This window comes from Haemaphysalis longicornis, unplaced genomic scaffold, assembly GCF_048455015.1.
Source record: "Haemaphysalis longicornis isolate Haplotype H1 unplaced genomic scaffold, Haemaphysalis longicornis Haplotype H1 scaffold_10, whole genome shotgun sequence".
Classification (NCBI taxonomy): Eukaryota; Metazoa; Arthropoda; class Arachnida; order Ixodida; family Ixodidae; genus Haemaphysalis; species Haemaphysalis longicornis.
Window position 1 is genome coordinate 89,447,261 of NW_027526204.1, and position 27,630 is coordinate 89,474,890.

At 47.6% G+C, this 27,630-nt stretch overlaps 2 protein-coding genes and 1 pseudogene across 2 annotated transcripts in view; 2 read left to right on the top strand and 1 right to left on the bottom strand.

Moving 5' to 3' along the window:
* LOC144158894 (uncharacterized) overlaps window positions 1-12,910 on the top strand; it is a 70,602-nt gene extending 57,692 nt beyond the window's left edge. Inside the window, exons 17-24 of the mRNA XM_077690077.1 lie at window positions 1,221-1,321; window positions 2,514-2,632; window positions 3,078-3,132; window positions 3,303-3,581; window positions 5,265-5,510; window positions 9,599-9,844; window positions 10,461-10,538; window positions 11,512-12,910. Of these exons, the coding sequence (XP_077546203.1) occupies window positions 1,221-1,321; window positions 2,514-2,632; window positions 3,078-3,132; window positions 3,303-3,581; window positions 5,265-5,510; window positions 9,599-9,844; window positions 10,461-10,538; window positions 11,512-11,663 (1,276 nt within the window). The 3' untranslated portion in view covers window positions 11,664-12,910. The remainder of the gene's footprint in view (window positions 1-1,220; window positions 1,322-2,513; window positions 2,633-3,077; window positions 3,133-3,302; window positions 3,582-5,264; window positions 5,511-9,598; window positions 9,845-10,460; window positions 10,539-11,511) is intronic.
* On the bottom strand, window positions 12,761-19,576 carry LOC144158896 (kelch repeat and BTB domain-containing protein 2-like). Its single transcript, XM_077690078.1, has 3 exons — window positions 18,397-19,576; window positions 16,548-16,778; window positions 12,761-14,118 (listed from the first exon to the last, which is right to left on the bottom strand). The coding sequence occupies exons 1-3, from the start codon at window positions 19,274-19,276 to the stop codon at window positions 13,652-13,654; spliced, it is 1,578 nt and encodes a 525-aa protein (XP_077546204.1). The 5' UTR covers window positions 19,277-19,576; the 3' UTR covers window positions 12,761-13,651.
* A 142-nt stretch (window positions 19,577-19,718) lies between these two features.
* LOC144158895 (lysine-specific histone demethylase 1A pseudogene) lies at window positions 19,719-22,520 on the top strand (annotated as a pseudogene).
* The last annotated feature ends 5,110 nt before the right edge of the window (window positions 22,521-27,630 follow it).

A 27,630-nucleotide genomic window follows, 5' to 3' on the forward strand; every position in this document is an offset into this window, starting at 1 on the left:
AGCTGCTTTAAGAGCAGTGTCCCCCCTTAAAGGAGCCATGAAGAGAAAACACAAGTTTGGTTCATTCAAAAGATTGTCTCGTTAGAATCATACTGACACCACTTTTAACGTAAACTTCGCTCAAATAAGCTACGTAATTAGGAAAAACGGGAATGGTCATGCGACCCACCAGCTCATTTCCCGCAACAGAACCTGTGATGTCACATGGGCTAAGCTCTGCGATTGGCGGAGGCTGGCAGAAGCAGACGCAAATTAGGTAGAGCCATAGAGTTGGTAGAGCTTACAAACTAGACGAACGAGCGATTTGCGCTTAAATTAAGGGCACATTCTTTACAAAGCAATAAGAATGATGGGACAAACAGTGGAAGTTACGAAAGCACATGTAAACATAGAAGTACTGATACGTTCTGCTGTTCGTACTGCGCACAGCATGCTTTGGTTTAGCTGCACAGCACTACGGGGCTTGGGGTTGTCTCAGACGACACTGGCCGATTGACGCAAGCAACGGTGTCTTACGTGACCCCATTTGTCGAGCGAGCACTGTTTCAGGGAACGAATATTTTCTCCCAGAACAAAAACAAGCCAGGTTTAAATGCGGGCAAAAACAAACCAAACGCTTGCCACGGTATGGTGGCGCCATCTAGGTTACGGAACGTAAAGAAACGCGGGAACAAACCAACACCGCTGTACAGGGTGGAGACAACCTTTGAACGGTCCCGTGCCGCCACAATTGGGCCAACGGGCTCAACGCGTTATTCTTTTCGTTTCCCACGAGACCTAGCAACGCGAAACAGACAATATGATTCAAACTTCTTCAGTAAACCGCGTTGCGGCGATAATTTTAGCGCGGTTTTGACACAATGACTTGCTTCGGCGGCGAGCGAGCAACCGAACATGGCGGCGCCAGCGTTACGTGTCTCTACCCTGTACGGCGGATGCGTGAATGAAGGTACTCTAGGCTGCAGAGCGGTCGGTTCCAGTGATGTCACTTGGGGCCACGAAAACGCACGATTGAGCGGGAAAATCAAAATTTTAACCTAAATTGTTTAATTTCTCAGTGAATAAAGCACCGTTTGTATCCGGACAAGCGCTGGGGTCACTATAAAACACGAAATCTTTCGAATAAAACCAACTTGCATTTTCTCTTCATGGCTCCTTTAAGGTTATGTTACATGCTAGTCTGTGTAACGTTAGGCCTGACCAGATCATGTTGTTCGCAGGACGTTTGTCTACTGTGACCACGAGTGCTTCTTTTCATCGAGCAAGAAACCACAGGACTGGGGTTTACCATTGTTCAAGTCAGACTGCCGTCAGTACTGGAGTAAGTGCTGTTTAGATCCTTGGCTGTGCCATAGATATCTGTTAGTGAAATCTGCAAAGCACTTTTACACATCCATCTTTCTTGGAATGCAAGAATGCATCATTGATGCAAATTAGGAAAAATAAAGGACCAAGTACTGCTCCTTGGGGAACACTGGCAAGAATGTTTGCTTTAAGTTGCTGCCTCAGAAGATCTCGGCCTCTGTGGAATAGTGTTTGTTAGTACCACACGGAAGTGGCAATATTAGGCAAGTGAATAACACACTACATTTGTACAAGGTGTTGCAACATTATCGTAGACACTAGAAAAAAATTATCGTTAACATTATCATAGACATTATCGTAGACAAAATTTAACATTATCGTAAACACTAGAAACTAGAAAAAAAAATTTTGGGGGGTGAACTACATCATTCGTTGCACTCACTGTTTGTGCAAAGGATGTGTTTTATACTCTCTTATTGTTTAACATTGAGATCGGTGATGGTGCTTGTGTAGTTATTCTTTGATCAGATAAAAAGCACTTTTCACCTGGGAAAGCAGCTTCCGAAATGGCTAGTTTACATACTTCACAGAACAGTTGGGGCCACCTAGCATTGAAAAGTAACATTCTGCCTCATGCAAGCATTTCTAAGAGTGCTCAATTGACAGAGAAATAAAAGTTGCGTAGCGACATACTTATAGAAACAGAAATGCTCTCGTGTAACATTGTAGCATGCGTAAACATAGCCAAACATTTCTTACCAGCTAAACTGCACATGCAGTAGGTGTTGCGGTTCAGTGTCACAAGCGTGTGCAGTAGAAGAATCTTAAATTTGTGACTGTCTTCAATTCTTGTTTGCATATTATAATCTTGGATTACATATCTATCCCATCCAATTGATGAAGTTCGTACAGAAATTGGCAGTATTGCAAGTAAATAAATAAAGAAATGTGTAACAGTAGTAATGTTCCTAATCATTTTATTGCTGAATTTTTTAACAACAGTGAATATTAAATTCTCAAATGGAGTAATGGCCAATTTGAATACGCTCCTGTTCAAAACATTAAAGATCCACACAGTGCTCAGATCAATTTTCTATCTAGAGCAATGAAATATTGACCATAACACAATGAAATATTGAATGAAATATTGAATGAAATATTGACCTCTGGAGTGAACTAATGCAGTACGACGGCATCAAACCTTTCAGAGTCTGATAGCGACATCAAGGTGACCTTTAAAACAAGCCCGGAGGTGGTGGGCGCGATCAAGGACGAAGTCGACAATGGCCGCCTTTTGCTCAAAATTGCCGATCAAGAGGAACTAAAGGTGAGATCGGGCAATCACATCATGTGATAATCACGTCACAATGTATAATCAATGAATCACATGGGGAATAACATCTTTGCATAAACACGAAGCACAGTAATTTAAAACAGCAGACGTTTTCCTAAAACAATGTCTTGTGCATAGCTGTCTGTCACCTCCGACACTAAGCGTGCAAAAATACACTATGTTACAGCTCACAACTGTTCAATTATTATCTGTGAAAGGAGGTGACCCTGTAAAACTACGCTTTCATGTGGCTACCATGGACATATTATTGTATGTCAACCCACACTGCAAATTTAGAGAAAGCAGTCTAATTGTGGTAATACTGCGATTAAACTAGTGCTAGCTCACTTTAGCTGTGGAAGTAGGCCTGTGCCATCGGTTTCTTGTTTCACTTACTAAGCATACCCCTACAACTTTTATTTCATTCTTTTTATTAAAGATTCCGGCGACCTTCACAGCCGTCAGGATCAAGACAGACGCCAGCCCATTCAACGGTAACTCAATGCACTACTACATTGTACTTATCGCGTATTGATCTATGTTTCGTGCTAGCCTGGATGTCTCCTTCAAATGCCACACATGCATGATATTTGCACGGTACACAACTTTGCCAAAAAATTTGCCTTTGAGCTTTCACGACGGCTCGACCTGGTCCCCACTGCAGAGAAACACGCAGCGGGCCTGTACGACGTGGCCTACTTAGAGAAGACGCTCTCTCTGAGCCAGGACACGACGATGCGGGCGACGACGCTCGACGGCAGCAACGAGATCACGTCGGTGCAGCAGTGCTACCGCAACTGCATCTCCGAGAGCGGCACCGACTGCACTGCCTTCTCCTACTGCCCGGCCACTAAGGACTGCCGCCTCACCTCCGTGTATGTGCTCGACGATGACGTGGCTGCTAAGAGCCTCGAGCTGGACACGCGCTGCAACGTCTACAGCCGTGAGTATTCATCCGGCCGAGTGCCGGCCGAAGAGAGGCCGAAGAGAGGCCGTAAGCCTCAGCTTGAGTAATGTACCACTAGTGGTGCAGGACGGGTTTTACCGTAGGATACAACGTATGTATGGCAATACACAAGAATTTTCCGTACGTATATACATACAATCTATGCACATGTATTGCATGCGCTACGTAGGTATTGCGAGCATTCGCAGCGTGGGACGAAGAGGGGTGAGTTTCTCTGTGACTGCATTTATTAGACTGCTCTGTTTGAATGTTTCGAGGAGAGGGTACACTGATTTTGGATGGTGAGTGAGCGGTAAGGCTTCGACCGGTCGGTTAAAAATCAAAAATCAAAACAGACTGCTCTCATTGAGATGTAACAGCAGTCTGTCTCAACTTATACCTGACCGACCTAAACATTGCCGCTTACCGAGTAGCCAAAATCACTGTAGCGGTGATAAGACGAAGTGCAAAAAACCTCACCTCGAGGAGAGAGAGAGGTGAATATACACAAATGATAATGAAAATGGGGTCACAAGTACAAAAGGTAGGGAAGCGTACCCCCCGGTGCTCATACTTGTTTTGGTAATGATGATATCGCTTGTACGAACTTGTATCCTGAAAGCACGCTGCAAATGCTCACAGTATATTCATACGGACAACATACAGGATGCATCAGTGGTGGGCATTGTATGTATAAAATTTCATAACTATCCCATAATTACTCTGCCGAAACTTGTCAAGAACATTTTCACACACGCTTTAAAGCCTGTGTCTTATATCTGGAGAGACCTGAGGCAGGGGCTTAGCAAAGAAGTTAAACCACTTTATGGAACAAACTTCAGTTTGGCAACATAGTGGGCTAGCTGCATATGTCTCCTAGTAAACACGGGCCCTAAAGCACTGAAGTCAGAAAGGTAAGGAACAAATTTCCATTATGCAGCAGTTACATACTTTCTTGAATTGCTATGAGGCCACCCGGCAGATTGTGGGCAGTTTCAGAGCATTTATATCTTACTGTGGTTGCAACATCCGCTATTATTGGCAGGATAACCGAAAAAAGTCTGAGAGCATTTAAGTACCGTACTTTCCGGTGTATAAGTCGCACTTTTTTTCTGAAATTTTCGTTGGTGCGTCTTATCCACCGCAACAATATACTTTTGCCGCACTTTCTAACGAACTGATCCTTGGTGAGTTTACCCGATTAACAAGCGCGTTTTGTTCACCGGTGCGTCTTATACACTAGTGCGACTTATATGCTTTTTTTCCCCGCAAAAATGTCGTTTTGAGGGGGGTGCGACTTATACAAAAGTGCGATTTATAGACCGGAAAATACGGTACTCCTTATGTGCTCCGAACGCAAAAGCATAAATGCCCAGTTAAGCGGCTGAACGCCTATGCGTTGCACCACTGCTAGTTCCTGCCACAGTGCGTTCTGCTTTCTTACTTAACCTGCGGTGTACTGGTGTGGACAGCCACATTTCACTACTGCCAAGTTTGAGCGTGCGCTACGGAATGCCTTGTGCTATGGAACACTTCCAAGGCACGTGGTATAGGAGCCGTTACATTGTTAGAGGCCGATGACAATGCGGATGCTGGCTTTTTTGTTCAATCATCTACTTAATGCTTTCGCATTAAAAGGGAAAAAAAGGCAACACGGTCCCTCTTCTGCAAAATGCGCAGGCTCGTACATCAACTTCTACGAAAAGTTCCCGGGCTCGGTGAGCCGCGTGGGTGGCGACCTGAGCCAGGAGAACGTGAAGGACGAGAACGCGTGCGCCAAGGAGTGCAAGCACAACAAGCTCATCCGGTGCCGTGGCTTCGAGTACTGCCCGGGCACCAAGCACTGCGTGCTGCACGAAAAGCACTTCCTCGACATCAGCCCCGAGGACATCGTCAACGGCACCGAGGCCTGCTCACACTACGCCCGTGAGTGTGTGGAACGGGGAATTGTTGTTAACAACTGCTAGATGCTGGTTGCGGGATGAGAGGAAAATGAAGGAAGCTCACACTAACGCGCGAGGCTTGGAAGGTTCGAGCGAAGCTCTGCGCAACCTTCGCGACCATCACGAAGATTTATTTAAGTCCACAATTGCAGCCGATTTGCTTCTTCTTCACTGCTGCAACGACTTTTACTCCACCGTTCTTGCTATAAGTGTGAGCTTAATTCATTTTTTTCGAAGTGGCAATCATTGGAGATCACCTTGGAGGGACGTACGCTATGACGTGTCTTTTTCGTTCCAAGAAAGTGTTGCCCTGATTACGACAAACGCTGGAGTATTTCTGGTTATGAGCAAGTGTTGCCACGATTACAACACCGTTTTTTTTTTTTTTTTTGCCGCTCTTCCTAAGTGGGTACGCTTGGCTTGACAAACATGTAGCAGGGACACTGGGTAGTCACCGCAAGGCATGCACACACGAGCGCTCGGCATTTGTTAACTGCCAGGCAGTCACCACAAGGCACCCGCTCACACGTGCATGCTGCTCGACATGAGAAGGCTTCCTCTGTACAGCGTAAGGCACGCCATATTACCATCCACACTTTGTCTTCTTACACATGGCTCTACCATGCAAACGGCATCACCACAGTTAGCCTGTAGGGGAGAGTCGGGAGGAATGGGACACTTTTCACAAATGCATTTTTAGTTTTGTTTATTTTGAACGCAAAAAGATGGTTGATGGATTATAGTACAAGTCGAAACAAGATGCGCAAATTCTGAGAAACACGGGCTACTGCCACTTCTAGCGCAACTGCAAAAAAATAATTTCTAACAGCTAAAATCTGTCCCATTCCACCCGTCCCTTCGGGTGGAGTGGGACATCCTTTGGGAGGAATGGGACGCCAGTAAAGTATCGGTCCCAACGTCTTCAGCGGACATTAAAAGCCGATAGTTCCACATCAAACTTGAAGCAAGCTTGCAGGCGCTTCGTTCCCCCAATAGTTTTTGGCCCTGGCAGCTTCATCACAATATCCGTCATTGGCACAGTCCCTATATCTTTCTGCGGAGGAAAGTAAAACTTTGAGCTCTCTTCTTTCTTTCGGAGGAACTGGACACTGACGTCAATATTGTCACTACTTTCGACTCTACCCGTGTAATAAACGTCAGATTTTTTCTTACCAAATCTGACGAGGACAAAATCGCCTTTTTTTCACTTGAAAAGTTTCGTTTGGGCAATCGGCCTCAGAAATGTCCCGCCTCTCATTATCGGAACCCGACATGTCACTGTCTGAATCATCAAATGCAATGGCAACAGTGTCGTCTTCACTTGAGGAACTGAACTCCTTCTGAAGTCGCCGTTTCTTTTTTGGGCGGGTAGTGGCGACAGTCTTAGCTGTGATAAGCGCTCTTTTTTTCAGACTCTGTCGTGCCAGCCTCTCTGCAGCTTCTTGTTCAATCGCATGCTTCTCGGGTGTATCCGTAAGGACTTTTGTCCTACCTTTCTTCCTTCCTTTTTGCCCTGTCTTACGCGGTGCAGCCTTAGGGTAGGGCCTTAGGTCACTTGGAACAATCCGGCTGGGAGATGCAGTTGACGTCGAGGCTGCGTTGCCGACAGTAGGTGGGAAGACATCTGTAGAGACGTTGCGAGCTCCATGGCCGTTTGTCTCAAAGTTCAAATCACTTTCCAGTCGGCTTGCGCTGTCCGTTTTCTCGGTGATGGTGGCCGTCTGTCGTGACACCTCTCCGCTTACGGACATTTCGGGTCTGTCAGTGACTGATGACATCATGTAGTCATCCGAAGTGAAGGGCTCGCTATTGAAAGGCCAAATTCCAGTTTTCTGAAAGCCCGAGATTATGTTCTTTTGTGTCACCGTTAATACGTAGGCGGATCCAACTAGTTGTGCAACATTGTGGATGGAGATGGTCTTCCCGGGGTTATTTATGAGCCAATCATTGCAAGCAGCGTTGTACCGAGATTTAAATGGTCCGTACACGGACACATCAAGTGGCTGCAGGCGGTGGCTACAGTGTGGGGGAAAGGTCAGCAGGATGACTCCGCTCTCTTTGGCCTTGTTGATGGTGTTGATGCTCACATGGCTTTCGTGATTGTCGAGAATTAAGAGAATTGGTTCCTCCTTCGAGCACTTCGTATGTCTCACAGTGTGCTCTAATGCCAACAAAAACAGTTCGCTGGACATCCATCCCGACTTGCTTGCCAAACCGAGGCTTCCTGCCGGGGCGCCTTTCAGAAAAAAATCTTTAAACCTCACGCGTGGAAAAATGAACACTGGTGGCAGGGCGTTTCCGATGGCATTAACAGTGCACAAAACAGTCACCAGTTCGCCGCGTTCTGCAGATGTGACCTGACCGATTTGCTTTTCTCCACGTGCTGCTACTACCATTGGTGGGTTGTGTGCAGTTGTGAAGCCCGTTTCATCACAATTGTAGATGCGGTCCGGAGTTAGCTTGTATCGGACGTAGACACTTTTCAGGTTTGAAAGGAAAGCATCGACGTTGTTCTTATTGAAGCTTGTTGCCCGACCCAGACTGGTCGCTTCTGGCGATCGAAGCGATAGCTCGGGATGGCGGTCCATAAAGCCCATAAACCAGTCTCTTCCAGCTACCTTGTTCTGTTCCCATGACGCCGGGCACTTCCGGTTTAAGGCTGTTGCAAACTCGTACGCCAGTGAACGAACTTGCATTCTCGTAAGCCCATAGTGCATTTTGCTTGCTTTCAGCAAATATTCTTTCAAGAGTACTTCATCTTCTGTTGTGAAGACCATTCCGCAGACCAAATTGGACTTGAACATGATGCCACCTGTGTCACCGCATTCTCTGTACTTCTTCACTGCTCGGCCAAGCGATGATTTTGATATTTCAAAAGATTCTGCTACGTCTCTTATACTTTTCTTTTCATCGCACACCAATCTCACAGCATCTAGGATCAAATTGTTCGATGTTTGAGCTCTGTCGGGATGCTTCCTCTTGTAAACCCGCGGCATCTTCCTGAAAATGAAAATGAATCAAAAATTGGCAAATGTAAATATTCACGCACACCAAGCACGCTTAACTTCCTTGCATGCACGTAACAGCACTCCTATTGCTTCCTACTATTCACGTGCGTATTCCGGGCTTCTCGCAAATGTGTTCAGTAATCACACCTTTTTAGTGGAGAAACATTGCATTTTATGATGCCCCGTTGGTTTAGCGCGTCTTAACGTCAACTGTCGCAGAAACAGCCTGTCTGTTATTTAACATCACGGCACGAAGCATTTGTACACTTTAAATAACAAATAAACAAATAACTGCTTTCGGAACTAAAGCGGCACAGCATTGGAGCTTATTCGCTAGACACAGCACCAGCCGTATGGTGGGGAGGAATGGGACACTGTCCCATTCCACCCGCGACTCAAATGTCCCATTCCTCCCCAGGTGGTGTGCCCAACAAAAAATACATTCAATGGCGAAAATTCTCTTGTTAGGGCTAAACTTGTTATTGCACGATGTACGACCCTAACGCCTGTTATCGAAGAAAAATTGGTATCAGCATAGGCAGGGCGGTTTAAAATTGAGAGAGGTGTAATTGAGTAAGCGGATACTTACTTTTGACACGTGAAAAACGAGAGTTGTAGTCAGAGAAAGCTCCATCCGCTGAAGACGGCCACCATTACAGCCAGGCTATCGGTATGCTAGCGCCATCTCGTGAGCAGCCGATGAACGTGTTTGAACTAAGTCCTGGATAGATAAACGAGCTGTCCCATTCCTCCAACCGTCCCAAACCTCCCGACTCTCCCCTACTCGTTTACGCCAGCTTGAGATGCGATTCAACATATGAACATAGTATAATAACTGAATTTGAATATAAGAATAGAAATAGCATAGTAATAAAGTTAATTAGTTAAAGTTGAAGACTCGCCGTCTGTCACCACCTTCTTACTTTGCACATAAGTAAGAAGCAAAGTGGTTAAATATGATAGCTGCAGTAGGCTTAGTTACTGGCATAAGCTATTGGATTTACTGGCACTTGTTTATTGAAGCACCTCTTTATTCCACCACTCCCCCTCCCCTTCACTGCAGAGCGCTTCTCAGCCGATTACTGGGAAGGTGCACGCAAGGAGCTCATCGACCCCAACGCGGTGACCGTGACGCTCATCAGCCTCGAAGACTGCGCCAAGCAGTGCACCATGGACCCCACCGGGCAGTGCAAGTCATTCAACTTCTGCCCCGATGACGGACCCGACCGCCGCTGCGTGCTCAACACCCTTACCGTCTACGACAAGTCGGCCCAGTACAAGGAGAGCAAGACCTGCCTGTTCTACTTCCGTAAGCATCGCAGCCCCCCCCCACCTATCCCGCTCTCAACTCCTTCTTTAACTCCTCAGTTTATAGCCGGTCACCAGCACTGCTGCAAGAAAGTCCCCCCGAGGTTTGCAGTACCCCTGAGAAGTCTTGAGACAGTGACCAGCACAATTTTGTTGCAAGTACTGTTTAGCGACTTGTAGGCCTGCTACACAGGCATTCAAATGACGTACAAGTCGCATGGCCATGGAAATTTTAAATGCACGACATTTGAAATTTTAAGGGCTATTTGACTCAAATGTTGTTTAAATGTTGGTTCAAGTGCTTGTGTAGCAGGGGTATAATGCGGGGGTAGTCAGTGGGACATTTAAATTACAGTTTATCATTTTGTTTTTGACAAAAATGTTGTAGGATTTCGTGACTCCCCAAGTTCTCAAAGGTGAACAGAGAGCAACATGCCTTCGGTAGACCATGACAGTTGGGAAAGCTTTACAAAAGGTGGTCCTTGCTGCATTCAAATTAAAAGTAACTACAAATCAGCTCGCTCGACAACAGAGTGAAGGAGTTTGCAGAGAAAGCACATGATGGAAGGTATGGAACCTTATGCGACATGACTGAATTTTTTTTTGCTTCTTTGCAGAGCAAGACCACATCAATGACCTTGTCCACTTTAACCTCAAGCGGTCAATGGCACCTCCAGCCAGTGGCTACACCTCAGGTCTGTGTTCCAGAATTCCCTCGAGATGCCAGGTGGCGTTAGGTAGCACATCGCGGGATAAAAATGCTTTAAAAGACTGCAATCCAAGACTTAAATTCTGGACTAGGAAGAGTGTTTCTTCAACTGTGAAGTTTTTTAAAAAGCTGTACAGCTTTTCCTCATAGCTGTAAAGCTGCAATTCACATGGATGTCAAATTTTGCCTTCGCAGAACTTCGCTCCACTGGGGGCTTTTCCTAAACTCGTCATCGAAGACAAAAATCCTTTGATCAGCCGAATAAATAACAGCACTAAAATTGGTTTATACGGGGTGTTCAGAGAGAGGAACGGGAGCGCTGGATGTTACAGTTCACAGAAATTCTACTTAGACAGGAATCGAGGTGAATTTCACAAATGATACTTTTAAAGGTACGTTGCGCTTGCTGTGAACACAAAGACTTGCACGGGAAAAAAACATAGACTTTCACGAGAAGACGGCGCCGTCTTTTCGTGAAAGTCTAAGTTTTTTTCCCCATGGAAGTCTTTGTGTTCACAGCAAGCGCAACGAACCTTCAAAGTCATGTTACACCAACTAGCCCGACATCAAGCTTTACTGATACTTTTAAATGAAAGAAGGGGAAGCAACTGCTTCAAAAATAGTATTTTTCTTTCCTCAAGTGAACTGATTAAAGAGCTTTGACATTCACAAAATTAAGCTCGGTAACTACGTTATTAGTGCTGGCATCTATTGAACCACTGCTGTCCATATTACATCACTTTAGCGCAAAATTTGAAAGTTTCTCGATATTTATCTTTTTTGTTTGTTTAAAAGACATCTTTTGTAGCTGTACTGTAGATGAGCGAGTTTCCAGCGACAATTTCCTTCAAACCGAACAGTTGTTTTGAAGTCGCCATCTCATTTTGTTTTGTTTTCGAAGACAGTGGACTGCGAGCATTGTGCGTCAAACCAAAACTTGTTCATCTCTTCTCTCACAGGTGCACTCGGAGGCTTGCTCTTCGGCATGCTCATCCTCGGACTCGTGCTCGGTCTCGTGGGCTACACCGCGTTCACCTACATTCGGGCGCGCCGTGCCGGCATGGACAACACCACCGTTCGCTTTATGCGCCATGAAGAAGAGAGCGGCTAGAACGCTTGCCGCGTGCTTCTTCTTCGCGTGTCGTGACGTGCCCAAAATGTCTTTTTTTTTTCCCCTTCTTTCCATGGTTCCAGTATGCCTTTGCAGAACCTAGGCCGGGGTTGAAGTGCTGAAACCCTAGCCTTAACAGGTGCTCATGAGTCGCACAGCTGATTTATAACCTGCCAAAAACAAACTCAGCTGTGACTTGGAACTTGTTGGAAGCTGCTCTGTGTGTGCCACAGCCTTAGGCTTGAACCTGCAATTGAAGAACTCCTTCAATATTATGGAGGTGCTTGCCTGCGGGAACTGGAAAAGATGAATAATGTTATAGTTAAGTGTTCGTGCGGTTAAAAAATTATGCCCCCGTCACACGGCAGATCTAATGACATTTAGAACAAATGTAATTCGCTTTAAATGTCATTAATTCGGCGCTACACGAGAATACCGAATGAAATTTGAGGTGAATGACACTTAGTGGATAACTGAGGGTCCCGGACCATATTCAGCAGCCGAATGAGTAGCCTGGACAGCAGTGGCACACTGCTAGGCAAGAAAATTCAGTAATAAACCAAAGAATACTGTTTCTAAAAACTGTCAGTAAACTTATATTTTCCTATTTGTGTTGTTGTTCAAATAAAGAAACACACAAATACTAACAAAAAAAAATCCCGTCCCCAGTGCACGCGCTACCCTAATCCGGATTTTTTTCGGACTTGTCTCGGCTTGTTATGTCTACTTGCGTCACTTCAACCGGTGATTTTCTTATTTTTATTTATTAAAAAATAATCCCTTGTCATGTTTTTAAAAAATATGTGCAAAAACATTCAACGTGCACTCGAAATATAATTTTGCGGTTTTGCGAGCTCATCAACCGCTATCGCAATCAAAAACATTTGTTTCGCCGCGTAGACCCGCATGGGCGAACTAAATGCCACTAACAGCTAATGCCATTCACTTTGAATGACATTAGATTTGCCGTGTGATGGGGGTATTACTGTAAGCTCTCAATGCCATGTAGTTATCCAAGCTGCGCAACCGTCTGTATTGAGCAAATCGACACACGCATGCAAGGTTTTTGCAAAAAGAGAAGCAGCTTATTTTGCCACGTGGGGTGTCTTGCGGCCATGCCACGATTAAAGAAACAGCGTCCATTTTCTTCCTTAGCTTGGTTATTTATTGGGAAAGGATGATGCTCACCAGGAACTTATGGTACTCCATCCAAACGCAGGAGAAATAAAGGTGTTCCCACGTGCTGACTCAAAGGTTTGCTTTCTTTGCTTTATCTAGGCAGCGCTACTTCTTCCCTTCAGTCATTGCAGGAATTTGCGATTTTGACTGTCGTTCGAACAGCACAGGGTTGTCATGGAATGAACGGCTGGCAGCATGGATTTGTTCGTTCACATCTCCACCGTGAACTGTCCAGAAACAAACGTTGCTTCGAAGATTGTAAGTGGAACGTAACAGTGAAAAAATACTTTGTAGTAAAAACTTTTTTTTTTGACTAGGTGGTTACCATTGCACTTTCCCGGTAATGGTTTCGACGTTTAGTGTCTGCTTTTGTACTCTTGTAAAGACACCGTTGGGCATATTTACTTTGTCCTACTCTATAATTTACTGGCTAGTGCAAAGTATTGATTGATTAATGGTTGCACGAAGATAGCTGGCGTATAGGGCCAGGATGATTATGCATTATATGAAAGACGCTGTAAAAACCTGACATCTGATAGTGCAAATACACAAGACTGGACCCGAGACTTGCGGCTGCCTTGCACGCGTTCCTTCGTGCTGGCTGTCGCGTGCTTATAAGATGTCACTGTAGCAGTCATGTGCAAAGGCTAGTTTCAGAGCCTGCCGAACGCTGTGACAATGCTCACGCTTGGAACAGCGGAGAAGATACTCTACAGGCCTATGCGTGCCCAAAACGTCTACTGGCACGAAACAACCAAACTCACCACGGTATCACAGGAGCACCAACAACACCCACCCGAGCAAACGATTTAGTCGTCCAGGTCAAACCAGGGCAGTCCGAAACAGCTCCTAACCGACAGATGGTAGCCCAAACCAATGTCTATCTCCTTCCCCTCATTCGTTTCAAAGTTGTACATGATGCCCGTGTTCGAGTCCTCCACAAAGAAGCCCACACCATCTCTCACGGCGTGGCCGCACACCAGACTCTGAAGAGGAAATGGCTGATTCGGGTAGTCCGTTAACGTTCCCGGCTCGTGAAACTGGTACCAGTTATCGGTACCCTTGCACACCACCACAGTACCGTCTGATGCGAGCGGAACGGCAACCGTTGGCGATTCAAGGTCCGTCAGCTCCGAGGCGGCGGTTTGCATGACACGTCTGGCGGTGTCGTTCACGCATATCACTGGGATGACACAAGCCCGGCTGTTGACGTTGACGATCGCGCTGGCGTCTGCGGCCGCCGCATCGGGAGGCATGTCTTCCCGATGCCAGGACCCTGCGCACAAGGGGGCGCAACTCCAATTAACAGCCAGCTTAGACTCGGTAGAAACCTAAACTAAGTTTTTGGGGCTGGCTCCGCTCTCAAAGACACTTGCATATGGTGTTACGTGCGCCCCGTGCGCGGTGCAAGAATATATAGGAGGGGAAACGCCCAATGTGGCAAGCGCGCGTGAGTGACCAGGTAATGTCTCAATGAAAACCAAGGCGGACTGCAAAGCTTTGTAGCTCCGATGGCATAGGAGAGGGTAGCGGCACCTTATGGATGAAATGAGAGCGGCCGCAATTCATCCCATGGCTGCGCAGTGAAATGCCGATTGCGGCAGCCAGACAGTTTCTTAACTTGCAGCAGATGCCGTTAGCTTAACTCTTTTGTTACGGCGGAAAAAAGTCAGATTTTGAGTGCTTCCAGAAAACGTTTTTTTTCTCTTGAGCTACTGGACAGACTTATCCTTGCTATGCATGAAATTGTAGCTCATAGATTGCTCTTCGAAACACAATGCAGAAGTTTTGTTAAAGGTACAATTACTTACAGTTTATTCGTCAAGTAATCAGAAAAAAGCCCCCAAGAAAAGTATACAAAAAACACAAATCGGCAATTTTACCGAGACTAAAAATTATTCCAGGAATTTTAAGATATACAAATTGTTCTTGCGTTCCTTGGTTATGATTCAATATATAAATCAACAGTGTACACCAAGTTTTGGATTTTTGAGGGCCCGTCAACCTAGCGGAACTGACGGTTGTGCCACACTGCAAAGGCACTGAAGGGTGAGCGAGTCTCCGTAAAATGTGCATCCAAGCATACTCTTTTGTGTTCTTGCACAAAATCTTTATCAGTTCGGTGGTAAAAAACAAGAAAAAAAATCCAGCACTCTCGAGAAGCGTCGCGCATCGCCCTGCAGCGCTAATCTGGCACGAGCGCCAGGTTATCTTGAAGGTGATAGCACGACAGGGCGCGGTGCATTTGGCAAAATATCCTGGCCGTACATTGTCGAGACCCTAAACACAAAAGTAAAACCGCAGTCGTCAGATAAGAAGCAAGTTTTGTTTATAAATACAGCATAGAAATTACCCGCCAGCGCTTGTTGAAGTGCGAGGCACTTGAAACGGAGCTTCGTCGTCCAAACTGAAATCTGAATGTCCCACATCGTTGCTTGACCCATCACTGCTGCTGGAATCAGAAAAATCGACAGCAGGAGCTGCCGAAGTGCTTGCTACAGCAGTCCGACTGTGCGGAGCGCGGCGCGACCTGACGCCATTTTCCTCCTAATCCCCTCTACCTTCGGTTCAAATTTCTCTTGCTACACCGCCACCTCACGCGACACATAAACAAACGAAACCAAAACTGTAAGAGAAGTTGCGAATGAACACACCAGATGGCAATAGTTCTGTGGAGCGCGGGTTTTAGATTTTGCGGAAGATTTGAAATCATCGGAAGCCGGCTTCCGATTGCCTATGGCGCCGGAGTGAAAGAGTTAAAGGAGTACTGACACGAAATTTCAAAGCTGAGATAACTATGTAAAGTGCTTCCTTTTTATCAGGAGATATCTCCCAGCAAGTTTCAACAGTAACCGTTCGGCATAACATACTTTAAATCCATTTTAATCTTTGCCCGCACGAGAAAGCCCAGAGTGGGCCGACATGACATCGTCTGCTACTTGCCCCAAACTGCCGACGTCGGGGCTCCCGTGACGAAGCCGACGCGCTGGCTGTGGTTGGCGCGCGCTGCTCCGGCGTGTGTACACGTCATGGTTTTGGGACTGATGTCATGCTGCCCCGGCGCGTGGGGACGGTGAAGACCTCGGCCGGTCTGGGCGCGCGCGTCCAGAGCGGCAGCGGTACGCCAAGAATGGTGACGTCACGTAATGCCTCCTGTCATGGCGGCCACTCGACGTTTGTTTTGTCGAAACCGAAACTGACCCGAATAAACGACGCCATAAATTAATGTTTACGCTGCGCTCGTCTAATGTGTCATTCTGTGATTAGTGGGCGGGTAGGCACGCATAGCATCGAAAAAAAAAAAAGTAACATGAAAATTTCGTGTCAGCACTCCTTTAACCTATGATAAGCGCTTGTGACATTACCTGGCCGCGCTAAGAAGCCTTGTTTCCCCTCCTGTCTTGTTTTTGCTCTGTGGCTCCGTGTTTACGCCATCTCATCCAAAACAGATTGACTGACTGAATGATGGTGGGCTTTTAAAGCGCCGAAGCTCCACCCAGGTTATGACACGCGCCGTAGTGCAGGGCTCCAGATTAATTTTGACCACCTGAGAATTTTTTAACGTGCGCTGAAATCTCAACACACGGGCATTTTCGCTTTTCGCCTCCATCGGAAAAGCGGCCACCACAGCCGGCATCGAACCCACATCCTTGGGTTCAGCATCACAACACCTCAGCCACTGTGGTGGATTCGAGGGACACTTACCTGTCACAGTGTCATAAATGTCGATGCTGTTCAGACGCACCCGAAATCGGCCGAACCCGCCGTACAGGTGAATGCAGTTGCCGATCACCACCATTTTGCAGTGTCTACGCGGTTCCGGCAGTGTGGAAACCTGCTCCCACCTCTCCAAGGCGTGGTGCCAGCGGAACACACCCTGATTCCAGCGTCCAGTTCCGACGCCGTATTCGCCACCGAGAAAGTAGGCATCCTTGCCTGGGATAATGACAGAGATGGAAAAGAAACAACAACTCTGTGTAACGACTCTGTGCAGTTGTGCCAAAATCGCATTCGCGACGGAGCCGAAAATTAACAGGCAAGGGCATTGGCCTTTGAAGAGGGATGCCTGAAACAATTGCGGCAAAGCAACGTGCATGAGCAAGATGCCGCTATCATTGTTTTCTTCCTTCTTCCCACTCAAAAAGTTAACACACCACAAAGTAACGCTACGGAGACACCCACCAGCAAGAAGACCTAGACAGACGCTGCACCCCTGACCATTTTAAGTCACGGATTTTTCTTGCCTGCCCCCAGCTCCATTTTTGCTTTGACCGTGGATCCTTTTAAACAAAATAAGAATAGCTGCTGGATCTTCAGGGACGACACTCAGTAGGTATAGTAAGTATTTGGTCCTTCTTTTTACTAAGTACCCCGCCAAACCTGAGTGCTCACTGGTTTGAGCTCCGCAGACAGCACATTTAAACATTTGAAAAGATGACAAAAGCGGACCAACCCTTTGTTTTCATTGGAAGATCGCACATTCCGCACCTCTCTCAGATTTTGTTCAGCAGACAACGATGCCTTGCTTGCTGTTGCTGTTCTATTTTTCTGCGCCGTCAAAGTACCCGCCACAAACTGCCCAGAGAGCGTTGGGGCTCAACTTTACTCCATTTTGGCCATCTTCCTGAAAGCGTGTTCTCGTTGGCTCCCGCTTTCGTCACATAAATTAAAAGCCAATCGGAAAATACCATCTAGATATAGCAGCAACCACGCAAAGTCGGCTGCCAAGCCCTGCCATGTATGCCTCCCTTATTAAAACTTTGCTGGGAGGTGCTGCCACCTGGCAGGAGGCGTAGAAAATACACGCACAGCGGACAGCCGCCGTAAGTGACGGTGAATATTAAGTGACAGCCGCCCTGTTTCGAGCAAATTTGGCTAATAAGCTTTGATATAGCCACTGGCTATAAGTAGGTATTGCATACTCTCAGGATCACCCGCATTCACCTTTTGACTGCACTTGGGAGGCAAGGCAAAACATTTCAATAAAATCGGAACTGAAATAAAGCCTAGTGGCTGGGCTTAGGAGTTTTTTTTATTATTATTATTAAAAAGCACATTCTCTGCAATGATTTCTGCCCGCATTTACTTTACGTTTACACGTCCCTGCCTCGGTATTTGTTTCAGAAAAACGCTTCAACAAGCTCCCCCGATTCTGTTTCACCATGCATTCGGAATTCGTGATGTCACAAATTGTAGTGCAGGAAAGTACAGGGCATCGACACCTGTCAGCAACTGACACCTGTTAGCGGCGTCGACAACCAATTGCAATTCACTGGTTGTATCAAATTTGCTCGCTCCATGTCGATTTTCGGGCTTCCTTGGCAGATTTACAGCCATTGCAGGACGTCCAGCGAAGTTATCCACAAATGTAACCTTGGGCATATCTTTTAGGTGAGGTATGCCCAAATTAAACTGTTACGACGTGTCGGTATTCCAAGGCTAAAAAGTTTAACCATGTACATAAAACCAAGAACCTATTGCATTTTTTTTTTCTCCCGCTAGGCACGCTTTTTTTTCTCGCCCGCAAACATGTTTCGGCATCCCGTGAACGTACCCACGGAGCAGACGACAAACGCCCGGAGCTCTCTTGGCCGGTTGTGCGCCGGCAGCAGCGAGTGCAGGGTGAAAGGCCCGTCGCCCTTCGTGGGCGCGTACACGGCCAAGCTCTTGAAATCGTCCGATTCCTGGGCAAGCCCGTACGCGACCACGGCTGGCCGCACAATATGCGACCGCGGTTCGCCCACGCTGTTCCGCAGAACGTCGTCCCACCTGTCAAACAAGCCACCGGTCGAATCCTCCCAGAACGACCGCCACGCCGAAAAGGCCCCTTCGTCAAGCAGCTGGTTCCTCACGCAAGAGCCAACCGCTACGATTTCTTGCTCGTTGCACGTCGACAAATTGGCCTTTAGCCACTTCCCCGCCGCTTTTGCAACGACCGCTTCGTTCGGGACATTCAGCGTGTCTTTCGCCAATACAGTACGGAGCAGCGCGAACGGACAGGCCTCGAATGAAGCGTGCTTTACGAACTTCTCGAACTCCCAGAGAAGCGTTACCAGGGCGGCTCGCCGCAGGGGTCGAAGGTTAAACGTGTCTCCAGTCTGCCAGGTTTCGACAGCGTTGTCCAGCTCTGTCGCTTTTACTAAGCGTTCCACGCAGTCTTTCTGCAGTCGCTCGAACTGGAACAGGCAAGTCGCTTTCAACAGGTCGTTGACGTTGTCGTCCGTTACGGCAACAAGGCATCCTTCGGACTCGTCGATGAGCAAGCGTAAAGTGTTCGGTTCGATGTCTCGGATCTCGATTTCATCGCAGGACGACTCCTTCATGCCCGACGCGAACATGGCCTCGAAGTAGCGCGAGCATTGACGGAGGGCACCGCGAGAGGCTGGGAACTTCTGGCCGCACGACACAATTGTCACACGCTCCGAAGCCATCATCGGCGCTTTCGCGTTGCGCTAACAGCCCAGTACGAACAGAGAATAAACAATGCTACGATGCCAGGTCACACCTTTTTCTACACACTTTTGTCAGTTACCCGTTCAGATGGCGGATTCAAAACAAAGTTGGTTGGTCGCGTTAAAACAAACCGGCACCGGTTGCACAGAAAAAATATGCTAGCTGCCATTCTAGAGGCCGCCACCAGCTGTTCATTAAACCGACGCCTAAGCAGAATTAAAATTTGTCTTCATAGCTTATTGGGCAGAAATAACGGCTTACGCACTACATTTTCTAATATTACGTGCACAAGCTTTTAATTTTTAAAGATGAGTTTGGAGCGTTAAGCAAATTAAGCACAAAATAGCTCGTTGTCTTTTGTGTGTGCGTGCATTTCGTGTATTTTGCCGTTAGGAGCTTTCGCCACTTTCGCAGTTTTCTTACGACTATCTCCGGCGTTTGCTGTGCTTTAACTACTTTTTATAAAATCTAACCATCCGAATCCTGCTGCTTTCAACGTTCGCTACGCTGACGATCGCATCGTGCCCATTTCGAACTTTTCTCTGGCCGGCCATGTGGGTCTTTTAAAAAGCCAAGCAAGCAAAAGCAACAACAAAGCCAAAACGCTCGCGGAGACCAACGGGTCGTTCAGTGGTGAGGTGTAGCGGCGCGCGCGTATCCGTTTTTCGTGCCTTTTTTTCGTGTTCGCGTGCGCGCGTGCTTTCGTCATAGGAGCCACGCGGCTTCTTCGTTCGCCGAGAAAGAAACAAATCGCTGTCGAAGGCGCGCCGTCATGAACCCGTCGTGGAACCGCACGTCCGAAGAGCGTCGCCAGACCGCCGCTGTCGCGCAAGCCATGGTCCAGGACGCTTCGGCGGCCGCGCCGCCAGCTGCTTCTGCCAGGGGTGGCGGCGACGTCGCCGCATCTGCGGCAAGGGGACTGTCCGCTGGCGTCGCCGAGGACCAGGCCCGCCGAAAGCCGCGCAAGAAGCGACGCAGGAACGACGCGCGGCCCGATGGCGACGGTACCGACGGCGCCTCCGAACTCATGGACGCCGACGAGCCGCCGATGCGCGCGGCCGGAGGACCCGAGAACGAGGTGGAGGAGGTCGAGAGCGACCAGGACGACCTGAGCGGACTAGAGGGTGCCGCGTTCCAGAGCCGGCTGCCCTTCGACAAGATGACGGCGCAGGAGGCGGCCTGCTTCCCGGACATCGTTCAGAGCGCGCTGCAGACGCAGAAGATTTTCCTGCACGTCCGCAACCGCCTGCTCCAGCTGTGGCTCGAGAACCCCAAGCAACAGCTGCTGTTCGAGAACGCTCTGCCCCAGATGGAGCCGCCGTACAACAGCGACGCTCCGCTGGTGCATCGCATCTTCTGCTACCTGGAGCGGCAGGGGCTCATCAACTTCGGCGTCTACGAGCGCCTCAGGGGCCCGCCGCTCAAGAAGCACGGCAAGGTCATCATCATCGGCGCCGGCATCTCGGGCCTGGCCGCAGCTCAGCAGCTCCAGCAGTTCGGCATGGAGGTCCTGGTCCTGGAAGCGCGAGACCGCGTGGGTGGTCGCATCGCCACCTTCCGCAAGGGCAGCTACGTCGCCGACCTGGGAGCCATGGTCGTCACGGGTCTCGGCGGGAACCCCATCACGATTCTCAGCAAGCAGGTCAAGATGGAGCTGCACAAGATCAAGCAGAAGTGCCCGCTCTTCGAGTCCAACGGCACCACGGTGCCCAAGGACAAGGACGAAATGGTGGAGCGCGAGTTCAACCGGCTCCTCGAGGCTACTTCCTACCTGTCTCACCAGCTGGACTTCAACTACGTCCAGAACAAGCCCGTGTCGTTGGGGCAAGCCCTCGAGTGGGTCATCAAGCTCCAGGAGAAGAGCGTCAAGGAGAAGCAGATCCAGCACTGGAAGTCCATACTGGAACTCCAAGAGAAGCTCAAGGAGAACCACACCAAGCTTATCGAGACCCGCGACCGCATTGAGGAGCTCAACCGCATCCACCGCGAGTCCACCGAGCTCAAGCAGCGTGACGTCACGCAGGAGTTTGTCCACCGGAGCCGAATCCACGATTTGACCCTGGTCTGCCGCGAGTGGGACCTCTTGCTGGAGCAGCAGCGAGAGATCGAGGACCGGCTCGAAGAACTGGAGTCGTCGCCACCAAGCGATGTCTACCTGTCCTCCCGCGACCGCCAGGTCCTGGACTGGCACTTTGCCAATCTGGAGTTTGCCAACGCCACCCCACTCAACAACCTCTCACTCAAGCACTGGGACCAGGACGACGACTTCGAGTTCACGGGCAGCCACCTGACGGTCCGGAACGGCTACTCGTGCGTGCCCGTGGCTCTGGCCGATGGTCTGGACATCCGTCTCAACACGGCGGTCAAGCAGGTCTACTTGTCCAGCACGGGCGTCGAGGTTACGACAACCAATACGCGCACGAACTCCGCCCTGGCGACATTCAAGGCGGACGCAGTCCTGTGCACCCTGCCACTCGGTGTTCTCAAGCAGTCAATAGTCAACAACCCGAACTTGCTCAACTCGGTGCAGTTCTCGCCACCACTGCCCGAGTGGAAGGCGGCGGCCATAGCGCGGTTGGGCTTCGGCAACCTGAACAAGGTGGTGCTGTGCTTCGAGCGCATCTTCTGGGATCCCACTTCGAACCTGTTCGGCCATGTGGGGAGCACCACAGGAAGCCGCGGCGAGCTGTTTCTGTTCTGGAACCTCTACAAGGCGCCTGTCCTCCTGGCATTGGTCGCGGGTGAGGCGGCGACCATCATGGAGAATGTCAGCGACGACGTCATTATCGGCCGTTGCATCGCCGTGCTCAAGGGGATCTTCGGCAACAGCGCCGTGTCACAGCCTAAAGAGACTGTCGTGACGAGGTGGCGTGCCGACCCCTGGTCCAGGGGTTCGTACTCTTTTGTGGCAACGGGATCATCAGGCAATGACTACGACATCTTGGCGGCACCGGTGACTCCGAGTACAAACCATGCCACTCCGACGCTGCCACGTCTGTTCTTTGCTGGGGAGCACACTATCCGCAACTACCCGGCGACTGTCCACGGTGCCCTGCTTAGTGGCCTTAGAGAGGCCGGACGCATCGCCGATCAGTTCCTTGGATGCCCGTACGCACCGAGTTGCAACTAACCTGGCCTTGTTTGATCTGTCACCCTTTTTCTACCACTACCTCATCGTATGAGCACTTAAGAATAAAACTTACATATTTCATGCTATTCTTAGAACCGGACTTAGTGCCTTTTGCTTTTTCATCGCAGAAGTATGCTGTGGCGGCCATTGTGGTTGCCATTAGGATACAGTTTATCGTTAGCTCCCTCGTTAATTCAAACTTGCATATCGAACTATCTGTTAAGTCGAAAAATTTTCTCATTGTGCTTTTATCTCCCATATGCTCTATATATTTGGTACCCTTTATCTCGATCTTTTTTTTTTCTGGGGACTACAGATATATCAAAATGTTGACAGAGAGGACATAAGGCAAAGTATGTTACAGGCAGCTGATAACGTTTCCATACAAACGCTTAGCTCCCGCTATGTGCCTAACACGGTCGTGAGTGGCAGATTTGAAATTCCTGCCGCTGCGGCGGTTTCCTATCCAACGTGTCAAGCAACTGTGGCGCCACTTATGTGTGGATGATCACGGGTTTTTAATCGGCAAGTCAGACCATGGCCGCACCCGGCCCTTGCAAGTGCACAAAGGAGGTTGTTCCGACTGCGATTTGTTTCCTTAGCACTTAGCCATATTTGCATGGTTATAACGTGCACTCTCTTTTGTTAGAATGAGCCTTCATATTTGTGTGCGTGTTACATTAGGGCTCAAAGCCGAAATCGGCCTCAGAGTGGCCAGCAGCATTGCCATGGACACCATTTCCTCCCAAAATCCAATTCTAAACCCACGTGGTAGAATCAGTGTGAAGTAATTCTTTTTCAAATTTTTTTACGTAAAATTACCTGTGCGTCACAATCGGTGTCATGTTAGAATTGTGCGAATACGGAATTTCAGTGACCTGGCCAGAAATTTCTGGCATTTTGCTTAATTCTAACTCGGAACTCTGTTTATCTCAAAATTTTAAACAGGTTTGACGACTTTTGAGTTAACGAGGCATTACTGTATCCACATTTTCATGCAAGTGGGATGTGTTGTGTCGGGTGTGTGGGCATGTATTTATGCTTGCATAATAACGGAATTCAAAAAAAAGAAGACTTGGCAGTCACCCTCCACTTGAAGAGTTGTAGATTTGTGTCTAACCTCTTGTCTGTTGCAAAAATTTACATTTTTTACAGTTACATTGCCAGCTGTCAGTGGTACCAGTGTGTAATGCAACACCTGCAAACCACTGTAAGAAAACTCATACTGCACACTGAAATAACACGCATTGTGACAACACATACACCCTTAATGGGTAGTAAATTGATGTACAGGCATTCAGTTGCTTAAGTAAGGGAGGGTGGAAACAAAATTGTAATGGCAATTGGTAGCGTAGGCTGTACATTGATTGATTGATTGTGGGGGTTTAACGCGCCGACGCAACGCAGGCGATGAGGCGCGCCGTAGTGGAGGGCTCCGGATTAATTTTGACCACCTGGGGATCTTTAACGTGCGCCGAAATCTCGTACACACGGGCGTTTTTGCTTTTCGCCTCCATCAGAAAAGCGGCCGCCGCGGCCGGGAATCGAACCCGCAGCGTAGGCTGTACAGCTGGCAACAGTAGCTTAGTACATTGCTGAGAGAGTTTTTACGCGCAAAACTGGCAGGTGCACTACGCAGCGTGAAAACGCCATCGATGCTCATTACAACCAGTTCCAGTGTACATGATTGACCTCACCCACGTCTCCGGTTCCGTGGTTTGCGAGTTCGGCAGAGAAAATAGTGTGCGGCGGACTGAAGAAAAAAAAAAAATGAAGGAAGCTCGCGCTAACACGCAAGATTTGAAGTTGGCGGAATTGTATTAAACCTTCATGCTCATGTCGAAGGTTTAAGGGGACACGCGGGTCGAAAAAACGCGATTTTTTCGAAACACACCGATTTTTTGTTTTCCCTTGCATTGCAGCCGATTTGCTTCTTCTTCGCTGCCACAACCTTTAGTTCATCATTGTTGCTATAAGTGTGAGCTTCCTTCATTTTTTTGAAAGTGATAATCATTGGACATCACCGTGGAGGGGCGTACGCTATGACGTGTCTTTCTTGTTCCGAGCAAGTGTTGCCACAATTACTACAAACGCTAAAGGTTTTTTTTTTTTTTTTTTTTTTTTTTTTGCAAAATTTTGGCTTGACAAGCGTGCGCAGGGGACGCTGGGCGCTCGTCGCGAGGCATGCACACGTGAACGGTAGTCATTGTCTTGGTGTTTTGTAATGGCCGGGAGGTCGCCGCGAGGCCTGCTCTCAGCAATTTCTTGGTATTTTAAATACGGACATGAAAAACTACAATTTGCTAAACAGCTTCGCTGTTCAAAAATTTTTTAAGACACCTAGGTAAGCACTTCTTGAGTTTTGCGCTGCATGCAATGTTTTCGAGTTGTGCTGACGAATATCTGCGGTGCACTGGCGCGGACGCACACTTTTCACTACTGCTAGGGTTGCGGCCGCTCGGTATGTACGCACCTATGACTCCATAGCAGTAGAGTAAGTAGTCAGGGTTATTCAATATACACTAGTAGCAATGCTCCCCAAAGGTCCCGTGTATCAAAAACACATTTACAGTTGGCCCCCTGTGCTGGGGGGAAAGCTGACTAGCCTGCCATCTCTCGACAGAAAGCTGTAGTACAGTTGAACCCCGTTATAACGAACACTGATACAGCGAATTATCGGCTCTAGAGAACTGAATGCGAACTTTGGTTGGTCACGCTTCATTTCGTTGTCACTCATTCTTTTATAATGAAACTTAGACCGCGCCAGCCGTGATCAATGTCGGATGTAAGGAAGAAATGTTTGACCAGTAGGTTGAGAAGCTACTTGGAAAAACTCTTGGCGTCCGAAACTGCAGAAGTAGAAAGCACCCTTTTGTGCTTTCTACTTCATCCTGCTCAGTGCTTTGAATAGCCACCTTACGAAGATCACATCCTTCCTCAAACTTCTTCGCGTTGTCATCGTAATCACCCGCCCATCAACCCAACCTCTGTAGTAAATCCAACAAATCACTCATAAAAACAATATAGGCTAAAGATTAAATATGATAAAAAGAATGTGTTGAAATTAAAAATTAAATGAAATGCCACCCTAAAAAAAATTTCGAAATGTTGGTGTGCATCTTCCTCCAAGTACAGGAGCTCTTAAAAACCTATTTATAAGAAACTGTTTTGCGTGGTTAAGGAGAACGGCGACCTAGCTGAAAGTACCAATTTCAAACAGGTAATTCAGACGAGTTAAATTGCTGGCACTTTTGGCACATAATATTGGCACCCAAAACTGACTTGCATCTTTTATTTATGGCCTGGCCCTTATATCAATCGACAAATTAAAACGATTAGTGCACTGTACATGCTGCCATCACTGCCTTTTATTCAGCAATTTGGACTTCCATGATTAAATTAAAGCAATATTAAACACAGCATCTTTGCCGTTACTGCTGTGGCCAACTCACAGCGATCGCAGTAAAAATATATAACAGCAGGTGTAGCCTTCGTCGCATTGTAGGCAGTATAAAACGGCCGACACTGCAACATCATCAGCCAAAGTCTCAGGCCGAGTGCAATCGGACAGGAGTTGCACTTGCAAGGGAGAGAGAGATTATTAAGCTCTATTTATAACAGCTTTTGTCAAGCTGTAATGATGTATTCAGAAGAGAAGGGTATTCCATGGAATGTTCTGTTACATGCAACAAATGCACTGTGCGGAATCCATCCACACAGTTATATCTATTCCCAGATATGTCAAAATTGGTTAGTCCACCACTATAAAACATTACCAGGTAGTTTTTTCTCAACTAACCGGTGAGTCAAGCAACTAGTACTCACAAAAACAATATAGGCCAAAGATTAAATATGATAGACAAAAAGAAGCTAGAAAACAAATACTTCTCGTCACTTTCTACACAATGTAGTTGCGAGCTGCATCAAGAGATTGAAATCAGGCTTGGACTGTAAGCAAGCAAGGTGTCAATGGGAAGAGGTCTTGTCACAGAATATCACATAGTATATGTGACCAGTTGCAGTGAAAGTATGTTTATCTTTACGAGGCCAACAAACATAACCTTGGGAAAAATAAGTGCAATGCCTGATGGAAACTCGAGATAAAGCAACAAGCAGAGAAAGATACCTCGCTTAATTGTTCTCTGATCTGGCCACCTATCATTTGAAGGCCAGGGAATTAATATTTCATTGCAGCGTGACAACACCGCACCACGCTATCGCTGAAACTTTCTAGGGCAGGGACGCTGTAACAAGTGCGTAGATCATTCAGCCATATCAACTCGGCTAATCAGGCACAGTGTTTTATCACTCCTGATAAGCGTCAGTCACAAAAACATGTTAATCAGACTGTTCTGCGAACACTTTTCTTCTTGGCTTTCGCGAGGAAAGAGCCAGCGGTCCTATTGTACAGAACTAGCACATCTGGAGGAGCACACAAACACTAGTAGGAGTCAAAGCTTATCTCTAAAAGACTCCAATCGCGGGTTCAGCGTGCCCGCTACCTTTGGTCGCTACCTTTATTTCCGACAGTACAACCAAGCGATAGGGTAGCAACAAGTTTATTTGTACAAAAATAAGCCGACAGGTCGAACGTGTCCGTTCTTCTTCTAACGTCCGGGAAGAACAACAGCCTTGTGCGAGACCTCAACAGCAAAGGGGAACCAAAGGGACAAAGGGGCGGAATGACGTAGATCGGGAGTGCACAACCAAAAGTACAGAGGCACAAATCACAGACGACCATGGAAGATTGAGCTTCTCTGCCACAAGTCGGAAAACGTAACGGCGACATTTTGATTCGGGAACTCGCTCCACTGAAAACCCAAGTGTATATATTCATGTGTTGAGCAAAGCCCGAGGCTTTGAGTTGTTGCGCGGTAACAGTCACGTAGACTCTCAAGTAAGCAGTCAACAGTTGTAGACAGTCGCAGAATATCGGCAGGTGGCAAAGCCGCCAACTGTTCAGGCACTGCACCCGTTTGTACAATGTGAAAGCAGTGATGTGTACATACAGTGTATAGGACAACGGTAGGTACATTTGGTATATGCACATTTCGTACGTTTTTCTATCTCAAACAGGAGGGTCAAATTAGGCTACGCAGGGTACAAATGACGTTATTGTGCCTATTTCTTAGGCGGTTAAAGGAGCCATGAATACAAAATACAAAGTTGGGTTTATTAGAAAGACTACTTAGTCCCGATAAAAAT